This window comes from Myotis daubentonii, chromosome 4, assembly GCF_963259705.1.
Source record: "Myotis daubentonii chromosome 4, mMyoDau2.1, whole genome shotgun sequence".
NCBI lineage: Eukaryota > Metazoa > Chordata > Mammalia > Chiroptera > Vespertilionidae > Myotis > Myotis daubentonii.
The window spans coordinates 6,218,442-6,234,180 of record NC_081843.1 but is presented as its reverse complement, the minus strand read 5'-3'; the positions used below and the strand labels follow the sequence as shown (position 1 = coordinate 6,234,180).

The 15,739-nt window shown below is 53.4% G+C and overlaps 1 protein-coding gene and 1 non-coding gene across 5 annotated transcripts; both read right to left on the bottom strand.

Moving 5' to 3' along the window:
• Window positions 1-747: 747 nt before the first annotated feature.
• On the bottom strand, window positions 748-15,700 carry UBFD1 (ubiquitin family domain containing 1). 4 transcript variants are annotated; one of them, XM_059692083.1, is made up of 7 exons: window positions 15,533-15,700; window positions 15,023-15,343; window positions 13,662-13,870; window positions 11,144-11,209; window positions 10,921-11,026; window positions 6,813-6,895; window positions 748-4,293 (listed from the first exon to the last, which is right to left on the bottom strand). In XM_059692083.1, the coding sequence occupies exons 1-7, from the start codon at window positions 15,555-15,557 to the stop codon at window positions 4,183-4,185; spliced, it is 921 nt and encodes a 306-aa protein (XP_059548066.1). In that variant the 5' UTR covers window positions 15,558-15,700; the 3' UTR covers window positions 748-4,182. The 4 variants fall into 4 exon arrangements, with proteins under 4 accessions (XP_059548066.1, XP_059548067.1, XP_059548065.1 ...); XM_059692082.1 differs by lacking the exon at window positions 748-4,293 and adding an exon at window positions 5,052-5,350; XM_059692085.1 differs by lacking the exon at window positions 748-4,293 and adding an exon at window positions 9,442-9,510 and having other exon boundaries at window positions 6,817-6,895.
• Window positions 12,631-12,749, bottom strand: LOC132233878 (5S ribosomal RNA). The gene has a single exon (XR_009452732.1). It is a non-coding gene; the product is annotated as a 5S ribosomal RNA (ribosomal RNA).
• Window positions 15,701-15,739: the final 39 nt, after the last annotated feature.

Sequence of the window (15,739 nt, the reverse complement as noted above, 5' to 3'; positions counted from 1 at the left end):
CTTGTGGGTCCCAGATGAGAAAGGTGTCAGCTGTGAAGCTGCAGGTGTGGTGTGCTATTCAGGCGACAGGTTACCTCCTCCTCCCTATCATCTGAAGGAGCCTGAAGCAACCATTCAGAATTGGGATCAAACCCGGAGGATCCCACTGCCGAGAGCAGCCTGTGGCAGTGCCAGACCCTACGGCCCGTCAGCACTGCTTCGGGGTATGAGGTACCGAAATAACGGTGAGAGTCAGGAGGGGCCGTGGGACCAGAGTCTCTGGGAACATTTACAAAGCAGAGGGAAGGCGAGTGTCCAGTGGAAGTGGTGCTGGTGTCATGTTTGTTCCTGGGTCTTTGTGGCTGTGGCGGGAACTGGAGCTCCACCTCAGTGTGTCACCAGCCATGTCCTCCGAAGCCACCTGGCTGGGTGAAGTCACAGAGGCAAAGCCAGGTGTACAGACAGGGAGGGGGCATCGCCTCCAACACCTGGAGGCCGGAGCGGGAGGAGGGTTGTCCCACCAGGAGCATGGCCTGGCAGTGACTTTGACTCATACAGAAGTTCATCAAATCAAATCTCTTTATCAACTGTTTTTTGCTGGATATACTCAAATTTGGATATACTCAAAGTCAAATAAAGAAGACAGGAAAATGGTTGACCATAGCCGGTTAAAAAAAAAAAAAAAAGGCTCCAGGCCCAGTTCCAAATACTGGTCAATCCCCATATGGATTAGGCGCATGAAGAAGTGGAAGGAAAAAGGAGACGCAATTAATTATCAAACTTTAATTGATCGGCTAATCTTACAGGATAAACAATAAGACAGCTAGTCAAGGTTACACATTTTAAAAAATCCAGCAGCGCAAATCTAACAGACTAGATGCGTTCCTCTCCTTCCAAACAGGCATTGGATTAAAAACAAACCAGACCAGAGCAGACACAAGAAACATGGTACTTACGTATACTGTCAATTCATTCTGGAGAACTCGTTAAGAAAAAAGAAAGCGGTTCTTGACATTTGGAAAGCAGCAGGCCACCCGGCCTGCAGGGAGATGGGCCAGATGTTCTGCACCGGAGGCCCTGACCACCGTTAACTTCAGAGAAGCCACTGGGCCCTACTAAGAAGGAAGCAGGTGCCAATCCTAAGTAGAGATGACATTGTCACAAAGCCTTAAAACAAAGGGCCAACCTTTCCCAAGGCAACAGGCAGAACAGAGGCAAGGAGACTGTGGCACAGGGTCCATCCCGTCCCTTCCTGCTCCGGCGAAGACTGGGGGAGCCAGAGCGCGAGCCCGGGAGCTCTCCCAGGCACGTGGGTACTGAGGGAAGGGGAGAGCAAGCCCCTCCTGGCTAAAATACGACACGTTTCCAGAGCCCTGGCAACGCGGCAGTTCGTCTCTCTGGCCCTGGGAAGGCAAAGCAGCAACTAAGGAGACTCCTGAGGCCTCGCTGGCCTCCTGCGTCCACGAGTTATAGGAAAGGACATCCCTAGCTCAGTTCAGCCTCATTAAGGAAGCGCTACTACTACTTGCAGAAGGCCCATCAGCAATTAAAATACACACACACAAAAGCACAAAAACTTAACATCAGAGTTCAGGATTCACAAGTCTAGTTCTCTGCTCAGGCTGACTGAGCGGCCTGCCCCCAGCAGGCATTACTGTCATTGGTTGCCAAGTGGCCTCCGGGAGGGAAAGAAAGGCGTGGCACCAGTGAGCCAGGACCTGCAGGAGAGGAGGTCCAGCACGAATTCCAGGAGAGAGCAGCCGGGAGGCTGAGGGACGCGCCGCATGGACCACAGGCCATGCCCGCCTGCTCCCGCACCGGGAGCCCTTCTCGGAGCCAGCTCTTCCTCGGTCCCCCCGCACGCCTTGCGCCACTGTGAGGGGCAGTCAGAACCCCAGAGAAAGAGCTGGTCTATCGGACAGGGAAGAACTGCACAGAAACCATCCTGACAAAACACTAACACTGTGAGGCCTCTGGGGGGAGAGCAGGCAGCTTGCGGACAGACTCCGTCTCGGCACACGCTGGGCAAAGAAAACAAATGCAGAGACTGCAAGACTGCAGGACTGCTGGGACCCAGACTCGGACCTAAATCCAACACCTCCCCAGGGGTTCTGGCCCATCACCTCTGCTCTCCAAGGGCTTCCCACAAGATCTCCATGATTGTTCCGGCAGTCAGTGAGCCCATCAAACACGCCGACGAGAGACGTCAGTACATTATCGTGAATATACAGCATTTCAAAGTAAGGGGAAAGCACCATTTTACTGAACATAAAAAGGCTCACGCAGGCTGCGGTCCTGTCTGGAAATGACGCCAGCCTGAGTGCAAAGCGGTTTGGCTCATGGGGAGCAGGGAGAGATGGGACAAGCTGTCCCTGGGACGAAGGGAGGGCAGCTGGCACGTAGCCAAGCAAACGGTAAATGCAGACCTGGCGGGAAGGCCCTGGAGAGCAGCAGGGTGAGGCCAGTCTGGGGAGGAGGACGCTGCTTCCAGAGGAGAGAAGGCGTGTGGCCCTGCCGCGACAAGCCTCCAGGGCAGGGGCACTGGCCAACAAGCCGAGCCGAGGCCGCCTGCCACGTGCTGGGCCGTGCAGGCGTGCAGGCAGCAGGACAGAGGCTGCAGTCAGTCACTGCTCCTGTTTCCAGGGATGGAACGGCAGCTTCTGGGACACTACCCTTCACCGATGTACTTCTACCCCGAATGCGAACTGGGAAGGGACTACACCATGAGAAGCACGAGCCTGTCTTTGCCGGCTGGATTCCTCAGCTACAGTTTGGAGGGAAGAGTGTAGAAGATCACCGTTCACTGGCTCACACATGCTAACACATTTCACAGAACAAGGAGAACAGCCTGGAATCGACTGCAGGTTTGGAAACTCTCCGGCCAAGCCCTGCTGAGACCCTGCAGCAGCGAGGGGAGGACTGCCGGGGCGGCAGGGATCAGCACAGCACAGGGATGCCCCTCACAGGAGCCTTTCCTCATTCGGTCAACCAAGCCACAAGGGACACCAGGGTTCACATGGACAAGGAACGTAGGGGCTAAACCAGACAAGGGCGAGCTCATCACAAAAGCAATTTATCCCATAGTTGCTGTTGCAACACATCGCCAACCCACGAGGTCAGATGTCCTCTTGCTGAGAAAGGCCGCATCTTTGAACGAGGGAGGCAGAACTTGAACACAACGCATGAGCGAAGGGACAAATGGAGAAGCACAACTGAAATGACCACTGGGCTGCTTCTTGAAACTTTCAAAGTGGGCCTGTGGCTACACAGATGCACACACGGTCTCCCACGGCACCGCCTGAAGAGGCCTGTGCCCACTGGGAACTGTGGATCTTGGAGCAGCACAGCTAGGCACACTCACGCCAGGCTGGGCGTCAGAACCAATCAGTGAGGGCTGCAGGCCACCATCAAGGAGGCAATGACCGCCCCAGAGATGGGTGCCCCAAGGCCAAGGTGTTTAGACAAGAGTCTGAGATACTCTGCTGCTCACCAGACACCAGCACGCGGAGAGCTCCTGGCCGAGACCTGCTGCGCCCCCTCCCACGGGCATTCGAGAGCAGCAGCACAGCGGGAGGAAGGCAGGACAGGAAGCAGAGATGAGGTACAAAAGGAGGAACTGACATCTTTGGGTTTTCAAAACAAAAACTCCTATCTAGGAAGTGAGAAAATACAAAGGGAAAGAATTAAGTCTGAGTCAATGGACAGAAAAATATGGCTTACCAACCCTCCCACTTTGCATAAAAATTTTTATGAAAAAGAAATAAAACACCCCAACTCATCAAAACACAGTCCAAATGTTTGCAACCAAAGGTTTATGAAAATATTTGTTGAAATCACTTTTTAAAAAAAGCAGAAAGCTTTTGACCATTCCTTTCTAAACAAAACCTTGGCAGATCTACTCTCAAATACACTTAAGAGTATTCCACACAACACTTTCCGAGTTCAGATTTATTGGTTTCCACTGTACTGACTTTAAAAATGGTATGAAGCTGACTGCAAGAGAGGGAACCGGTGATTTAAGTTAGGAGTAAGCTAAGGGTGAAAGAACATCACCTCTGGCTTCGGTCACCACATCACCTTAGATTGGGTATAGATTGTGTGTGAACAAAGTTCCAGAACTCTGAAATCCGGGGGTGCTGCAGGCCTCTCCCAGCAATGTCCTTCACTGTGGGTCAGTCTCCTGGGCCAGAGGTGAAAGTGCTTTCAAAAATACTGCCACTTCCCCAGCACAGTGTCTTTGATTGCATCCACATATTGAGTTGGAACCCAGTACACCCAGTAGTAAGAGGCTTCCGTGGGGCCCAACTGAAACGCCTGGAAGGGAAAAGGAAAACCAAGCGACACTTCAGAGGTCGGGAGGCTGAGCGGCAGCACAGCACGCACAGGGGAGGGCTGAGAGGTGGCTTCATCAACGGGGAAGGGGGAGACGTCCTGTGGGGAGGGGAGCATTCTCTTGTCTTGTCCAAAAGAGGAGCAGCAGCAGCAGGAAGCAAGCAGAGCGAACCCTAAAGCAGTGGTTCCCCAACTCGGGTGCACATCAGAGCTCTCTGGAGGGAGGGCGTGTCACAGCAGATCGGTGGCTCCCCTCTTAGTCTGGGACTTGGAGGGCTGGTGGGGCCTGAGCATCTGCAATTCCTAGGAGCTCCCAGGTAAGTGGCACTGCTGATCCAGACCCTCCTGGGAACCACTGCCCTAGAAGCAGTCACACATGCACAGCAAACAGGTGAGCGCTCGAAGCAGCACTGCCAGCAAGACGAGCACTTGGAAACAGCCTGCCGTCCACTGTGAGGGATGCACAACTAAGGTGATGTGGCCTGGTCATGTGAATATTGGGTCACTTTTAAAGGTATGAACTGGATCTATGGTAAATACAGACAGATCATAATGTCGAACCAGAAGAGCAAGCAGCAGAATGACACATACCACGATATGACTTAGGAAAACTGATAAAACACAAACACAGTGTTGAAGCCTGTTCATGGACATACATGAAAATGGAAGCAGAGCGGGCAGGCCAAGTGGGAGCTCGTGAAGAGGGCAGTGGAGAGGGGAGACAATGGGGACGAACTCACTGCTGGTAAATTATCTTTTATTTGAAAATGATTCAAAACAAGTTACAAAATATTTGCAATGGCCACTTCTTGGTGATGGGTATATGGGTTTGCTTAATCGTCTGTCCTTTCCTGTATTTTTTAAGATTTCTCTAAAAACAACAAAGCACAGCCACCCCCTTCTAACGTGAACGCTGGCATGTTAAGCTAGTGATATGGCGCCTGCAGAGAGGGAAACAAATCCTTCCATCGGGACAGAGGGAAGGTGCTGAGTAATGGTGCGTAGGGAGGGGCGTCAGAGCCACTGCTGCCAGAAATGACTGGAAAACATGAGCATTTCAATGAAATCTAAGGCATTGCCCAGCCACACCAATCACTTAGGAGCTGGCCCCTCAACTTGTGTAAAACCCTCTCACCAGGCTGCCAATCACCAGGACTGCACACACTACAGGGCCAAACTGGGAAGGCACACGCTTCAGAGGGCAGTGCAGGAGCCGGATGAAAATACCAAAATCCAATTTGAGCCCAGCCGGCGTGGCTCAGTGGTTGAGCATCAACCTATGAACCAGGAGGTCATGGTTCAATTCCCGGTCAGGGCATATGCCCAGGTTGCAGGCTTGATCCTCAGTGCAGGGTGTACGGGAGGCAGCTGATCAATGAATCTCATCACTGATGTTTCTATCTCTCTCTCCCTCTCCCTCTCTGAAATTAATAAAAATATTTAAAAGTAAATAAAAGATAATAAAATAAAACCCAACTTTTAAAGCAAAAAAATAACTGAGTAAGCAAACAATCCACGTGCAGACCTTTAAAGACTCCAGAGACCAGGTGGCGGGCTGCCACAAGGCCCATGATGTGGTCACCTCTCAGAGGGGCACCCAGGAGCTCGTAGCCAGAGGCTGACAGACACCGACAGGACAGGAGAGGGGCAGGGCTGGCAGACCCTCCCAGAGCCCGGGTCTGCCATCTGTTTACAGAGCACTGCCAGGATGCACTGCCAGGATGCTAGCTCCCCTTCTGCTGGGACCTCCCAACACCTCCCTCTGCTGTGGACGTTGTGCCACACCCATGGTCAGCACACTACTGTTCCTTCTCCATGGGACAGGCCAACCCAGCTACATCCCTGCTGGTCGGACACTGAAAACTGCCTCTTCTGACAAAGGCAGGCGGCCGCCCTCACCCTGTCACTGCTCAGGGCAGGTCCCTGTCCCAGCGTTTTTAAAGTGGCCCCTCCAGACAGCGCTGGGAAGTATGAGGACGTGCCTGAGCTGCTCCGCTCACTGAGCGCTCTCCGCTCTGCACAGACAGGGCAGTGCCTGCACACATCCTGTCTCGGGAGAGCACAGTCTGCCGGTTAGAGCAGACCTCCCCGAGAACAGTGTCCACAGATCCATCTCCCCGCAGGGTCCCCTTGCCATGTGACCGCTGCAGCTGGGGAAGGGCGACACCGCCCCAGAGGGAGGAGGCCGGGGGTCCAAACACCAGGACTAGGGGGAGGTTTAATTCTATGCACAAGAAAAAAGTTAGATGAAAGCCCACAAGCCCTCCTCATTACAGTTATTTTCCTGGCCTAAGGACAAAGCATTATAGTAAAAGGGAGGCAAAGACACCCACATACCCCCTTAAACTGCTGGAAAAACGGGGGTGGGGGGGACGGGAGTCGAGAGAACTAGGACTAAGTCAAGGGCGAGTTCTAGAAGAAAGCCCGGGGCCTTAGACGGGCGTCTCCTGGAGTGTCTCCTCGGTCACGCAGCCCCTGCTGGAGCAGCGCGGGCTACTTACCATCATGTGGTAGTCCTCGTGCCCCTCGATGGGTTCGCTGACCACGTTTTTAATGGAGCCCATGGGTAGCTTCTCGGTCCGCTCTGAGTTGAGAGGAATGACAGCCGTTATTCACAGGCCCTCCTGTTCTACTCCTGGGACGCAGCAGTCCCTCATCAGGGCGGTGGCTCTGGAGCCTCCTGGAGGCGCACATCCCTGCCCTCCAGGGGTAAGGAACCAGCCCTTCTGACAATGGCCCGAGAGCCCTGCGTGGGAGCTGGGACTTCTTAGGAGCGAACGGGGACCAGGATGTGGCAATGCCACAGCAGAGTATCTCTTTCCTGGTGTTCTTTTTAAAACTCTTAACAATGAATAACACCCAAGAAATCCCACTGTACCCTTACTGCCCACGCCCAGCACTGGCTCAGGGCTTTGGTGCCTCAGACATTCAAGAGCCAAGAACAGAGGCACCAGCGTGCCCCGGGGTTCCCACAGATAGGAAGGGAGACTGCTGGCTGTGAACCACCAGGCTCTGGCCCAAGACCCTGCTCACTTGCCCCCCCAGCCCCTCCCCTGGCCTGCACACCCCCGTATACACACACATGGAAGTCCTCTTAGAACATTTATTACCTCTATGATCAATAATCAAGAGCACACGGATCAGAAGACAGTCTGCAGCAAGTTTAAGGGCAGCAGGTGTGAAAGAGGCAGCGCGAGGAAGGGGGGAGGGGAGACTGCTGGAAAGAGCAAGTGCAGCAGGAGGGGGGTGGCAGGAGAGGTGGGGGCGTCTGCCGACAGGAAACCACCCCGGAAGCAGCAAACACCGCAGGGACTGGAGAAGCTCTCAGCAGTTAAGTCAAAATTAAACCACACTAAAGCCTTGGTAGACAAAAATCTGGAAAAGGTGAAATCTGAAAACAGGTAACTGACAAGACAGCAGGAACTTCGAGGCCGGGTTCTAGTCGAGGGGATGAATTGAGACATTTTGTTTCTGTCCTGTGGGCCTCGGCCTGTGAAAATTGGGGGCGGGGAGAAAAGACCTGGAGGGTCACGCAGGCTATGACTTTTAGCGGCTCTAAAACAGTGCCCCCAGCCAGGACCTGACCAGCTGGTGTCTTTAAGATAGAAACTTCTTTATTTTTATTTATTTTTTAATCTTCACCCAAGGATATTTCTCCACTGATTTTTTAGAGAAAGTGGAAGAGAGAGGGAAAGACAGAGAGAAGTATTGATGTGAGAGAAACACATCGATTGGTTGCCTCCTACACGAGCCCTGACCAGGGCCCAGGCTGGGGAGGAGCCTGCAACCCAGGTACATGCTCTTGATCAGAATCGAATCCGGGTCTCTGGGTTCACGGGCCAACACTCTATCTACTGAGCCAAACCGGTTAGGGCAAGATAGAATCTTCTTAAAACACCAACCACCTTGAAACGTCAGCAGTTTTCACAGGAAAATATGGATTTCTGGCTTCTTTTGAAAATGCAGATGTAAGAATCCTGGGCCCACACTTCCAAGTGACCATCAGCTGGCTTCCAGGTGCGACTGCCCTACCAACAGGGCACAGGCTCCCCACGGCCTCACCTGTGCTCCCCTTTCTCATTCCCTGCCTGTTCTCGCTGCACTAGCCAGAGGCTGAGTCCTGCCTCCCACAGCCAGAGTTCACGCCACAATGAGGAGCCCGTGAGCGTCCCCTGGAGAAGGAGGCCAACAGGAAGATGAAGCCAGTGCTGGGGACCCACTCCCAGAACACGCTGTCCTCTGAGGGTGTGGGCGACACCCAGGGCACGGCACTCATGGGCGCGTGAGAGGGCGGGTGCCAGGAGGCAGGGCTCTGGGAGGGAATGAGAACCCGGGCAGTGGCTGACCCCAGGACATGAATTCATGGCCACGCCCCTTAGCAAGGCTGGCGACCAGGAGGCTCAACAGCTCTGCCACCCACAGGTCCTGTGGAGCTCTCCTTCGCGCCCGAGGGTGGCCGCTCCCACAAGCGGAAGTGGGGGGTCCTCGGCAGCCCCTGCACACCTTCCTGTCGCACAAGTACTCCCTCAGGGGCCAGCCTGGCTGCACCTACCCGCTGGGCCACGGGTCTTTCCTGGGCGGCCTCAGCCACTGCCTCCCCTTAGGCTGCCCAAGTGGAAGAGGCAGGGCTTTCGCGCACCGCGCACCGATGGAGGGCTACGCCAAACCACCTGCGAGCGCGGAGAAGTGAGGAGCTGACAGGCGGGCAGCTCACAACTGAAGAAACAACAGGGGTGACGGGACCGGCTCTGCAGAAGACAGTGACCTATTAAAGGGCCCAAAGCCCCTGAAGAATGCGGGAGCCCTTCAACAGTTTGCAAAACTTGCTCTGATCATGCAGTTAGAATCAAATGTGAAAGAAAGGACATGGCAGGTTACCAAACAATTGTTAGAAAAGTCAAGCGCTTTTGGCATGTCATTCTTTGTTCACTTTAAGAACCAGGATAGGGGTGAAAACAAGAAACTTACTTTCATATTTTGGATGATAAAAATCTCACTCCCCATCACCCCAGCCCTGATTATTTTCCATGAAATTTTGGTCCCATCTGAAGCAGAATCATCTAATGGCCTGTCCCTGAAACTCATCAGCCTCAGAGGATAGGGCCCCCTGGACTTCTCTTTAGCGTTTACCTCGAACACTGACCATCTACAGTGCTGGCAGAAACAGGTGACTTAGGCATGCTCGGTCCCCTCCGGAATCTAACAGGGGACAGACAAGTCGGAGAGTAATGAGTGCTCTGGGGACATAAATGAGTGCTCTATTTGGGGGGTGGGTGTCAGGAGGGCTTCATAGGAGGACATTTAAGTAGGGCCTTGGAAGAGTTTATGACTCACAAGGTTGGGAAGAAGGCTTGCAGGGAAGGACAGAGCATGAACAAAGGCACGGAGCTGTGCGGAGCGCATGGGAACATTCAGCAAGCGGTGCTGGACACATAGGGTATGACAAGGTAAGCAGGGCAGGAAACTAAATCAAAAATTTAAAGGGGCCCTAACCGGTTTGGCTCAGTGGATGGAGTGGCAGCCTGCGGACTGAAGGGTCCCGGGTTCGATTCCGGTCAAGGGCATGTACCTTGGTTGCGGGCACATCCCCAGTGGGGGGCGTGCAGGAGGCAGCTGAATCGATGTTTCTCTCTCATCAATGTTTCTAACTATCCCTCTCCCTTCCTCTCTGTAAAAAAATCAATAAAATATATTTTTTAAAAATTTAAAGGGGTCCCATTCTTGAGAACACTGAACACTATGGTTAAGCATTTGAAGTTGGCTTTAAAGAGCCAAAGGTTTATGAGCACAAAAACCAGTGAGGGGGGAAAAAAAAACAGTCCTGAAGGTGGGCTGGGCAGAAGAAATCAGAGATGGGCAGGAAACAGGTTAACTCCTTTCAAAGACCAAGTTTAGAGATGCAAGGAGTCTTAAGCAGCACAGTGGAGTGGCAAAGAGACAGATGACTTTGGAGCGCTGCTGACAAGACTTTGATCCTTCGGGGGAAGAGAGAGAGAGCAGTCAGAGTTACCTCCCAGCAAACAGCAAGCCTGGCCCACCGTGCACAGGGGTCGGTGGGGCAGGCAGAGGGCAGCCAGGGCGCGAGGGCTGGTCCCCAGCACTAAGAAAACTGATGTACAGGGGCCAGGCGGGTGACATAAACGAAGGATGCTGGCCACAGGCAGGTTAGATGGGAGAGTGAGAACTGTAGCAGGCCACGTGAAACTACTACTCAGTCCAGCTGCCGGTTATCCGTGAGAATCCAAGTCCAGACTGGCTAACCCTGGTGATTTTTTTCAAATGAAGCCAAAAATCGGATCAAGTGAAATCTCCAGTTTTTTTTACAGATTGTGTGTAAACAAACAAAACCCTCATCTAAGGGCCAGACCTGGCCCTCAGGCCACACATCTGGGACCTCTGGACAGCCAATGTTGGATGGATCGGTCTTCAGATCAGACTAAAAATGAGGGGGCAAAGGGTCCAAAGAGAAGCATCTAAAGCAAAATCAAAGCCAGGAACACGCACAGCACAGTGCAGAGACTTGAGAATGAGGAGCAGACCGGCACTTGGGAGGAAGTGCGTCCGGAAGCCAGAGGCAACCAGCCAGCCAGCGCGGGAGTGGCCACGTACCTTTAGTGCCAATCCACAGCTGGTCTTGTTCTAGCTTAAAGGTGAGTCTCACTTTTCCTCCGGATTTATTGTACATGCCAGACAAGGGGACTGTGGGCAGGCGCTCCTGTGGTGAGAGGGAGGGACCACCATCAAAGGAGGACAAATACAGGAGAACAGACGGGACGAGCCGGCAGCCCAACGGGCCTGGTTTTGAGAGTGCGCACGACAGAGCATGGCTTACCTGGGCCCCCTTCACAGATGGCATCACGTCTTCAGGTTTCCCTTTATCCAACACTTTCCTGTGTTGCTGCAACGCAAGTCAAAAGAGCTCATTAAATGAAAGTAGACTGCATTTCGTTACATTCCCACCTCTGAGAAGCAGGACGAAGAAAGCCTAATGTTCTGTTCAAAAGCTTGTACTGCCTACAGACAGGGCCTCCGACACGACAGAGCAGCCCGGGCAGCAAACACTTGTGGCTGGAAGCGTGGCGACTAAGCGCTCGAAATGGGGCTAGGACTGAGGAAATGCACCCCCAATTTTACTGACTTTTAATCAATCACACCTGGCTGCCACACTTAACATCAAAGTTCTAGAAAGCAGGACCTTACAGACCAGTTCAAAGAAAACCTATTTCCTCCCACAGTCCCCACTGAAAGGATTCAATACCAAGCTAAGAGCCACAGGGGTGTTGCTCTCCTGACAGGTTCAAACTGGCAGCAATTCTGCCAACTTACACTCCCAAAGACACCTGGCCCGATGCTGGGATGTAGCTCAACTGCCTGAAGGGGCACTGCCACCATAAACGGGGACTTGTCGGCTGCAGAGGTCTTCCCGCTGCCCACCCTCAACCCCAGCTAGACACAAAGCCTGAAGAACCGAATTTCCCAAGACGAATGCTGATTACTCGAGAGCCTGACTCTATTAGCAAGTCTCCAACCCAGCCCACCCCAGTTTGAGGCAGATCCTTATGGGTTCTAACAAGGCTCCCCTGAAACAGCTCCCGACCGGCCCACGTGCCTGAACCTGATTTCCCTCCCATTTGTGGCTGTATAGACACAGACACTGTTTAGCAAAGCTAGAACTACAGGGCAATGAGTGGGCAGAGGGTAAAAAATTAACCTAATTTAAGCACCGGGTGGCCATAAGGCTCACTGGCATGGCAGAAACCCTCCAATGGGAATAGACCCACCACTGCCAGACTGCTAACAAAGGATCCCCTATACAACAGTCCCAGATTTCTGAGCCACTGATAAAGTCACAAAGATGGGGTCCTGGCATTAGGCGGTGTTATGCCTCATAACTGGCGTTAAACACTGCAGCATGGATTACAATCTGAATTTGACTCATCTCTCACAAGTACCTTTGGAAGAATTTTCCCTGCACTGTGGAACAATTCTAAGCCTGTTAAGCGATCATTTGTAACTCAAAACCTGTATTCAAGAGACATGTATGCTCCCATGTGTGGCCAGTGGGAATGCTCTCACATCTGCATTTTCATATCTGACGTCTCACACATGTGGTAGAGCAAGACGGGAATACGGAAATAAACTCAACTGGTTATAAGACATTTTGACCCCACAATTGGGGGTGGAAGTGTCCAAATAAACACCTTTTAGATGGTAACATAGGTGTATAACTCCTTATTTTAAACCCCATAAACAGATGTTTTGAGCTTTTATGAAGGCCAAAGGTTTTAGGGTGTTTTTGTGTGTGGTTTTTTTTTTTAAAGCCTACAGCACCCGGTATTCCCAGGTGGTCTCCCATCCAAGTACTAACCAGGCCTGACCCTGCTTAGCTTCCGAGATCAGACGAGATCGGGCATGTTCAGGGTGGTATGGCTGTACACTGTAATATTTTTAAAATACGTTATATATCCTCCACAGGGTTTGGGGCCGCACACTGCCACCAGCCACACTAACATTTTTATGATAAAACATGACTATTCACGTTAATCCTGGTCAGGTTTTGCTGCCACATTTACAAAAGCAGGTTTTGGGGGTTTGGAAACACACACACAAGGGAATATGGACTGTGACAGAAAACTGTCCTTCCCACTGTTGGTCCTGTGCCTTGGTGCCTGGTCACTAAAGCCAGTGTTCGCCAGCTGGACGCTCCCCCAGGACACAGGTTAGGATGAGAACGCCTATTTTCCCAGAACACTCCCGAGAGCGGGCTTGCTGGGTGACAAGATCACAAGTGATGGTTCTTCCACTAGCATCCTTTGACACTGCAATACACTGACCTCCAAAATGAGCCACAGAAGAGGAAAAACCTGGCCCCTATTTCAGGGACCAGCAGGGGAAATCAGCATAGTTCTCCTCCTAGTGCTTCACTCGGCATCCCGGGGTGTCAGTTTTAGAGGAACCTCTGAAAGCTACTGATGCTCATGTCTTTCCAGAAATGGGCTTGTTGACTTGTGGGAAGCCACACACCAAAGGCAAACGTAAGCACTTGCACTGACTGGGGAATCAGCTCTGGCACTGAACAGGAGAAACCCACATCCGATTTGAAGCCTGCCCCGACAGAGGCCTTATCCTAAAGGAGACAGACTTGAGACACACTGACCCGCCAGATGAGACAAAGTTGCAAATCTCAGGTAGTTGTCACCTCCACTCAACAGCCAGCGGCACCCAACTGCTGCCATAAATTTCCATCATGGGCCCTGTCCAAAAAGGAGCTTATTCTAGGGAGAATATAACCAACCGCGGCTCCAGAAGCCTCACACTTCCCAGGACGAGCAGTCACACGACGGACTCACTTTCTGCCTGCACAGCGGCTCCTTCTTGTTCTCTTCGGCCTTGGCATCCTGCTGCGCAGAGTCTTTGGGCGTGTTTACTGCTAAAACATCATTTATCGTGGAACCAACCACCATGATCTTGGCTCCGCTGGTCACCTTTATTTCCCTCAGCGTCTTATCCTCGGGGACGAGTCCCTTATACATGACTTTCTGCATGGCTGGCGGGAGACCTTGGGAAAAGGAGGCAGACAGTGAAAGGAAAATCGGAAAACTTACTTGGCCCAGAGTACTTGACAACAGATCCCAAAGTGAGGGCTGCTCGACCGCCTACTACTTTTGCACACTTGGGCAATTCACCGCCTGTCTCAGCCTCAGTTCCCAAAACTCTGTAATAGTGAGGACAGTCGTTCCTTCTGTGTGGAACTGTCTTAAAGACCCCAAGACAGGACAAACAGTATTTAGTGCAGCTCCTGGAAATTCAGTAACCGTTTGATAAAAATTAGCTGTCATTCATTCCAAGTTGTCCCTCAATCTTCCAATCACTCCAATATTAAGTGAAAGTCCACAGGCCTTGGGGATACAAAAACCCGTAAGGACCAAGTTCTTGTTTTTACGGAGCCTACAAGCTACACGGAGAAAGCCTAGACCAGTGGTTCTCAACCTTCCTAATGCCGCGACCCTTTAATACAGTTCCTCATGTTGTGGTGACCCCCAATTTCATTGTTACAAAGTGAACATAATTAAAGCATAGCGATTAATCACAAAAACAATCTGTAATTATATCTGTGTTTTCTGATGGTCTTAGGCGACACCTATGAAAGGGTCGTTCCACCCCCAAAGAGGTCGCGACCCACAGGTTGAGAACCGCTGGCCTAGAGGGGGGGGGGAATCATTTCAGGTGGCCAAGTGCTGTCCACGAGATGAAATTAAGTAGCAGGAACACCTGGGAAGGGGCCAGCGGGCCGGTCACCAGCAGCGTTTCCTAGACTTCCCTTATGAGAATCACCTGATATTCGCGAAAAACAAATCCGAGGCCACATTCCAGCCCCACGGACTCAAAATCTCAGGCGGAGCAGCCTGGAGTCTAAACCTTGCAAGTGCCTCAGGTGGTTTTTATTAGGTGTCCTGGCAGCACTAATTACAGGCTTGGGCCTGGGACTCCGGGCGGGGCTGCAATCCCAGCTCAGCCGGCCACTTAGTGCTCTGCAATGCCAGGCCTCGTCTTGCCCATCTGCGTAATGGGCATCCTGGAACCCACTCCCAGGGCCGCTGTGAGCACGGCTGCTGGGCGAGCGGTCAGCGCGGTGCCCAGGCGGCGTGCGCACCGGGAACCGGGGCGAGGCGGGGAGGGCGGCGGGACTCCGTGCCCCGCGCGGGGTTACCTGTAATCGAGTGAATCTTCTGTTTCAGCTCGGAGCCCGTGCTGTCCAGGGGGAACTTCACGTCGTGCTTCGTCTTGTTCCAGATGATCTTCAGGTCCACCAGCTCCCGCGCCGCGCCGCCGCCGCCCGCGTCCTCGCCATTGCTGACCGAGGCCTGCGCCGCGGGGTCTCCGGGGGGCTGGGCCGGGGCCGGCTGCAGGCTGCCTCGCGCGGCACAGGCGTCCTCGGCCGCGGCTTCGGCCTCCACGCAGTTGAGGGGCCGGGGGGGCGCCTCGGCCGCCACGGTCTCGGCCTCCGTGTCCATGCCAGGCTCATCCATGCCTGCAAGGGGGGCAGGGGGTGGGCGCTCGCCGCGGGCTGGGCCTGCGGCCGGACCCACGCGGGCGCCGCCGCACCCTGGCTCCTGAGGCCGGGCTCTCCCCCCCACCAGTCCCCGGGCCGGGCCGCGTCCCCGAGGAGCGACCGCTTCACCCGCGCCCAGCCCGGCGCCCTCCACCCCGCCACACTCACCATCCGGGGCCCCGGCCGCCGCCATGATGATTGTGTACAACACCCACCGCGCCCGCAGGGGCCGCCGGGAAAAGGCGAGCTGGCGGAGATTGGCCCCCGCAGCAGCCCCTAAAATCTCGCCCAGGCTAACCGGAAACAGGTGGAGGTTTCTATGGAGACCCGCCTCCTCCGCTTCCCGGGCTCGGCCCCTGCCACGCTTTAACTTTC

Excerpts from the sequence above, each read along its gene's own strand:
- UBFD1 (XM_059692082.1), bottom strand. The coding sequence starts at position 15,557 with ATGGCGGCGGCCGGGGCCCCGGATG. Across the intron at positions 11,210-13,661 it reads AGCCGCTGTGCAGGCAGAAA|CAACACAGGAAAGTGTTGGA; the intron begins GTGAGTCCGTCG and ends CTTGCGTTGCAG. Across the intron at positions 11,027-11,143 it reads CATCTGTGAAGGGGGCCCAG|GAGCGCCTGCCCACAGTCCC; the intron begins GTAAGCCATGCT and ends CTCTCACCACAG.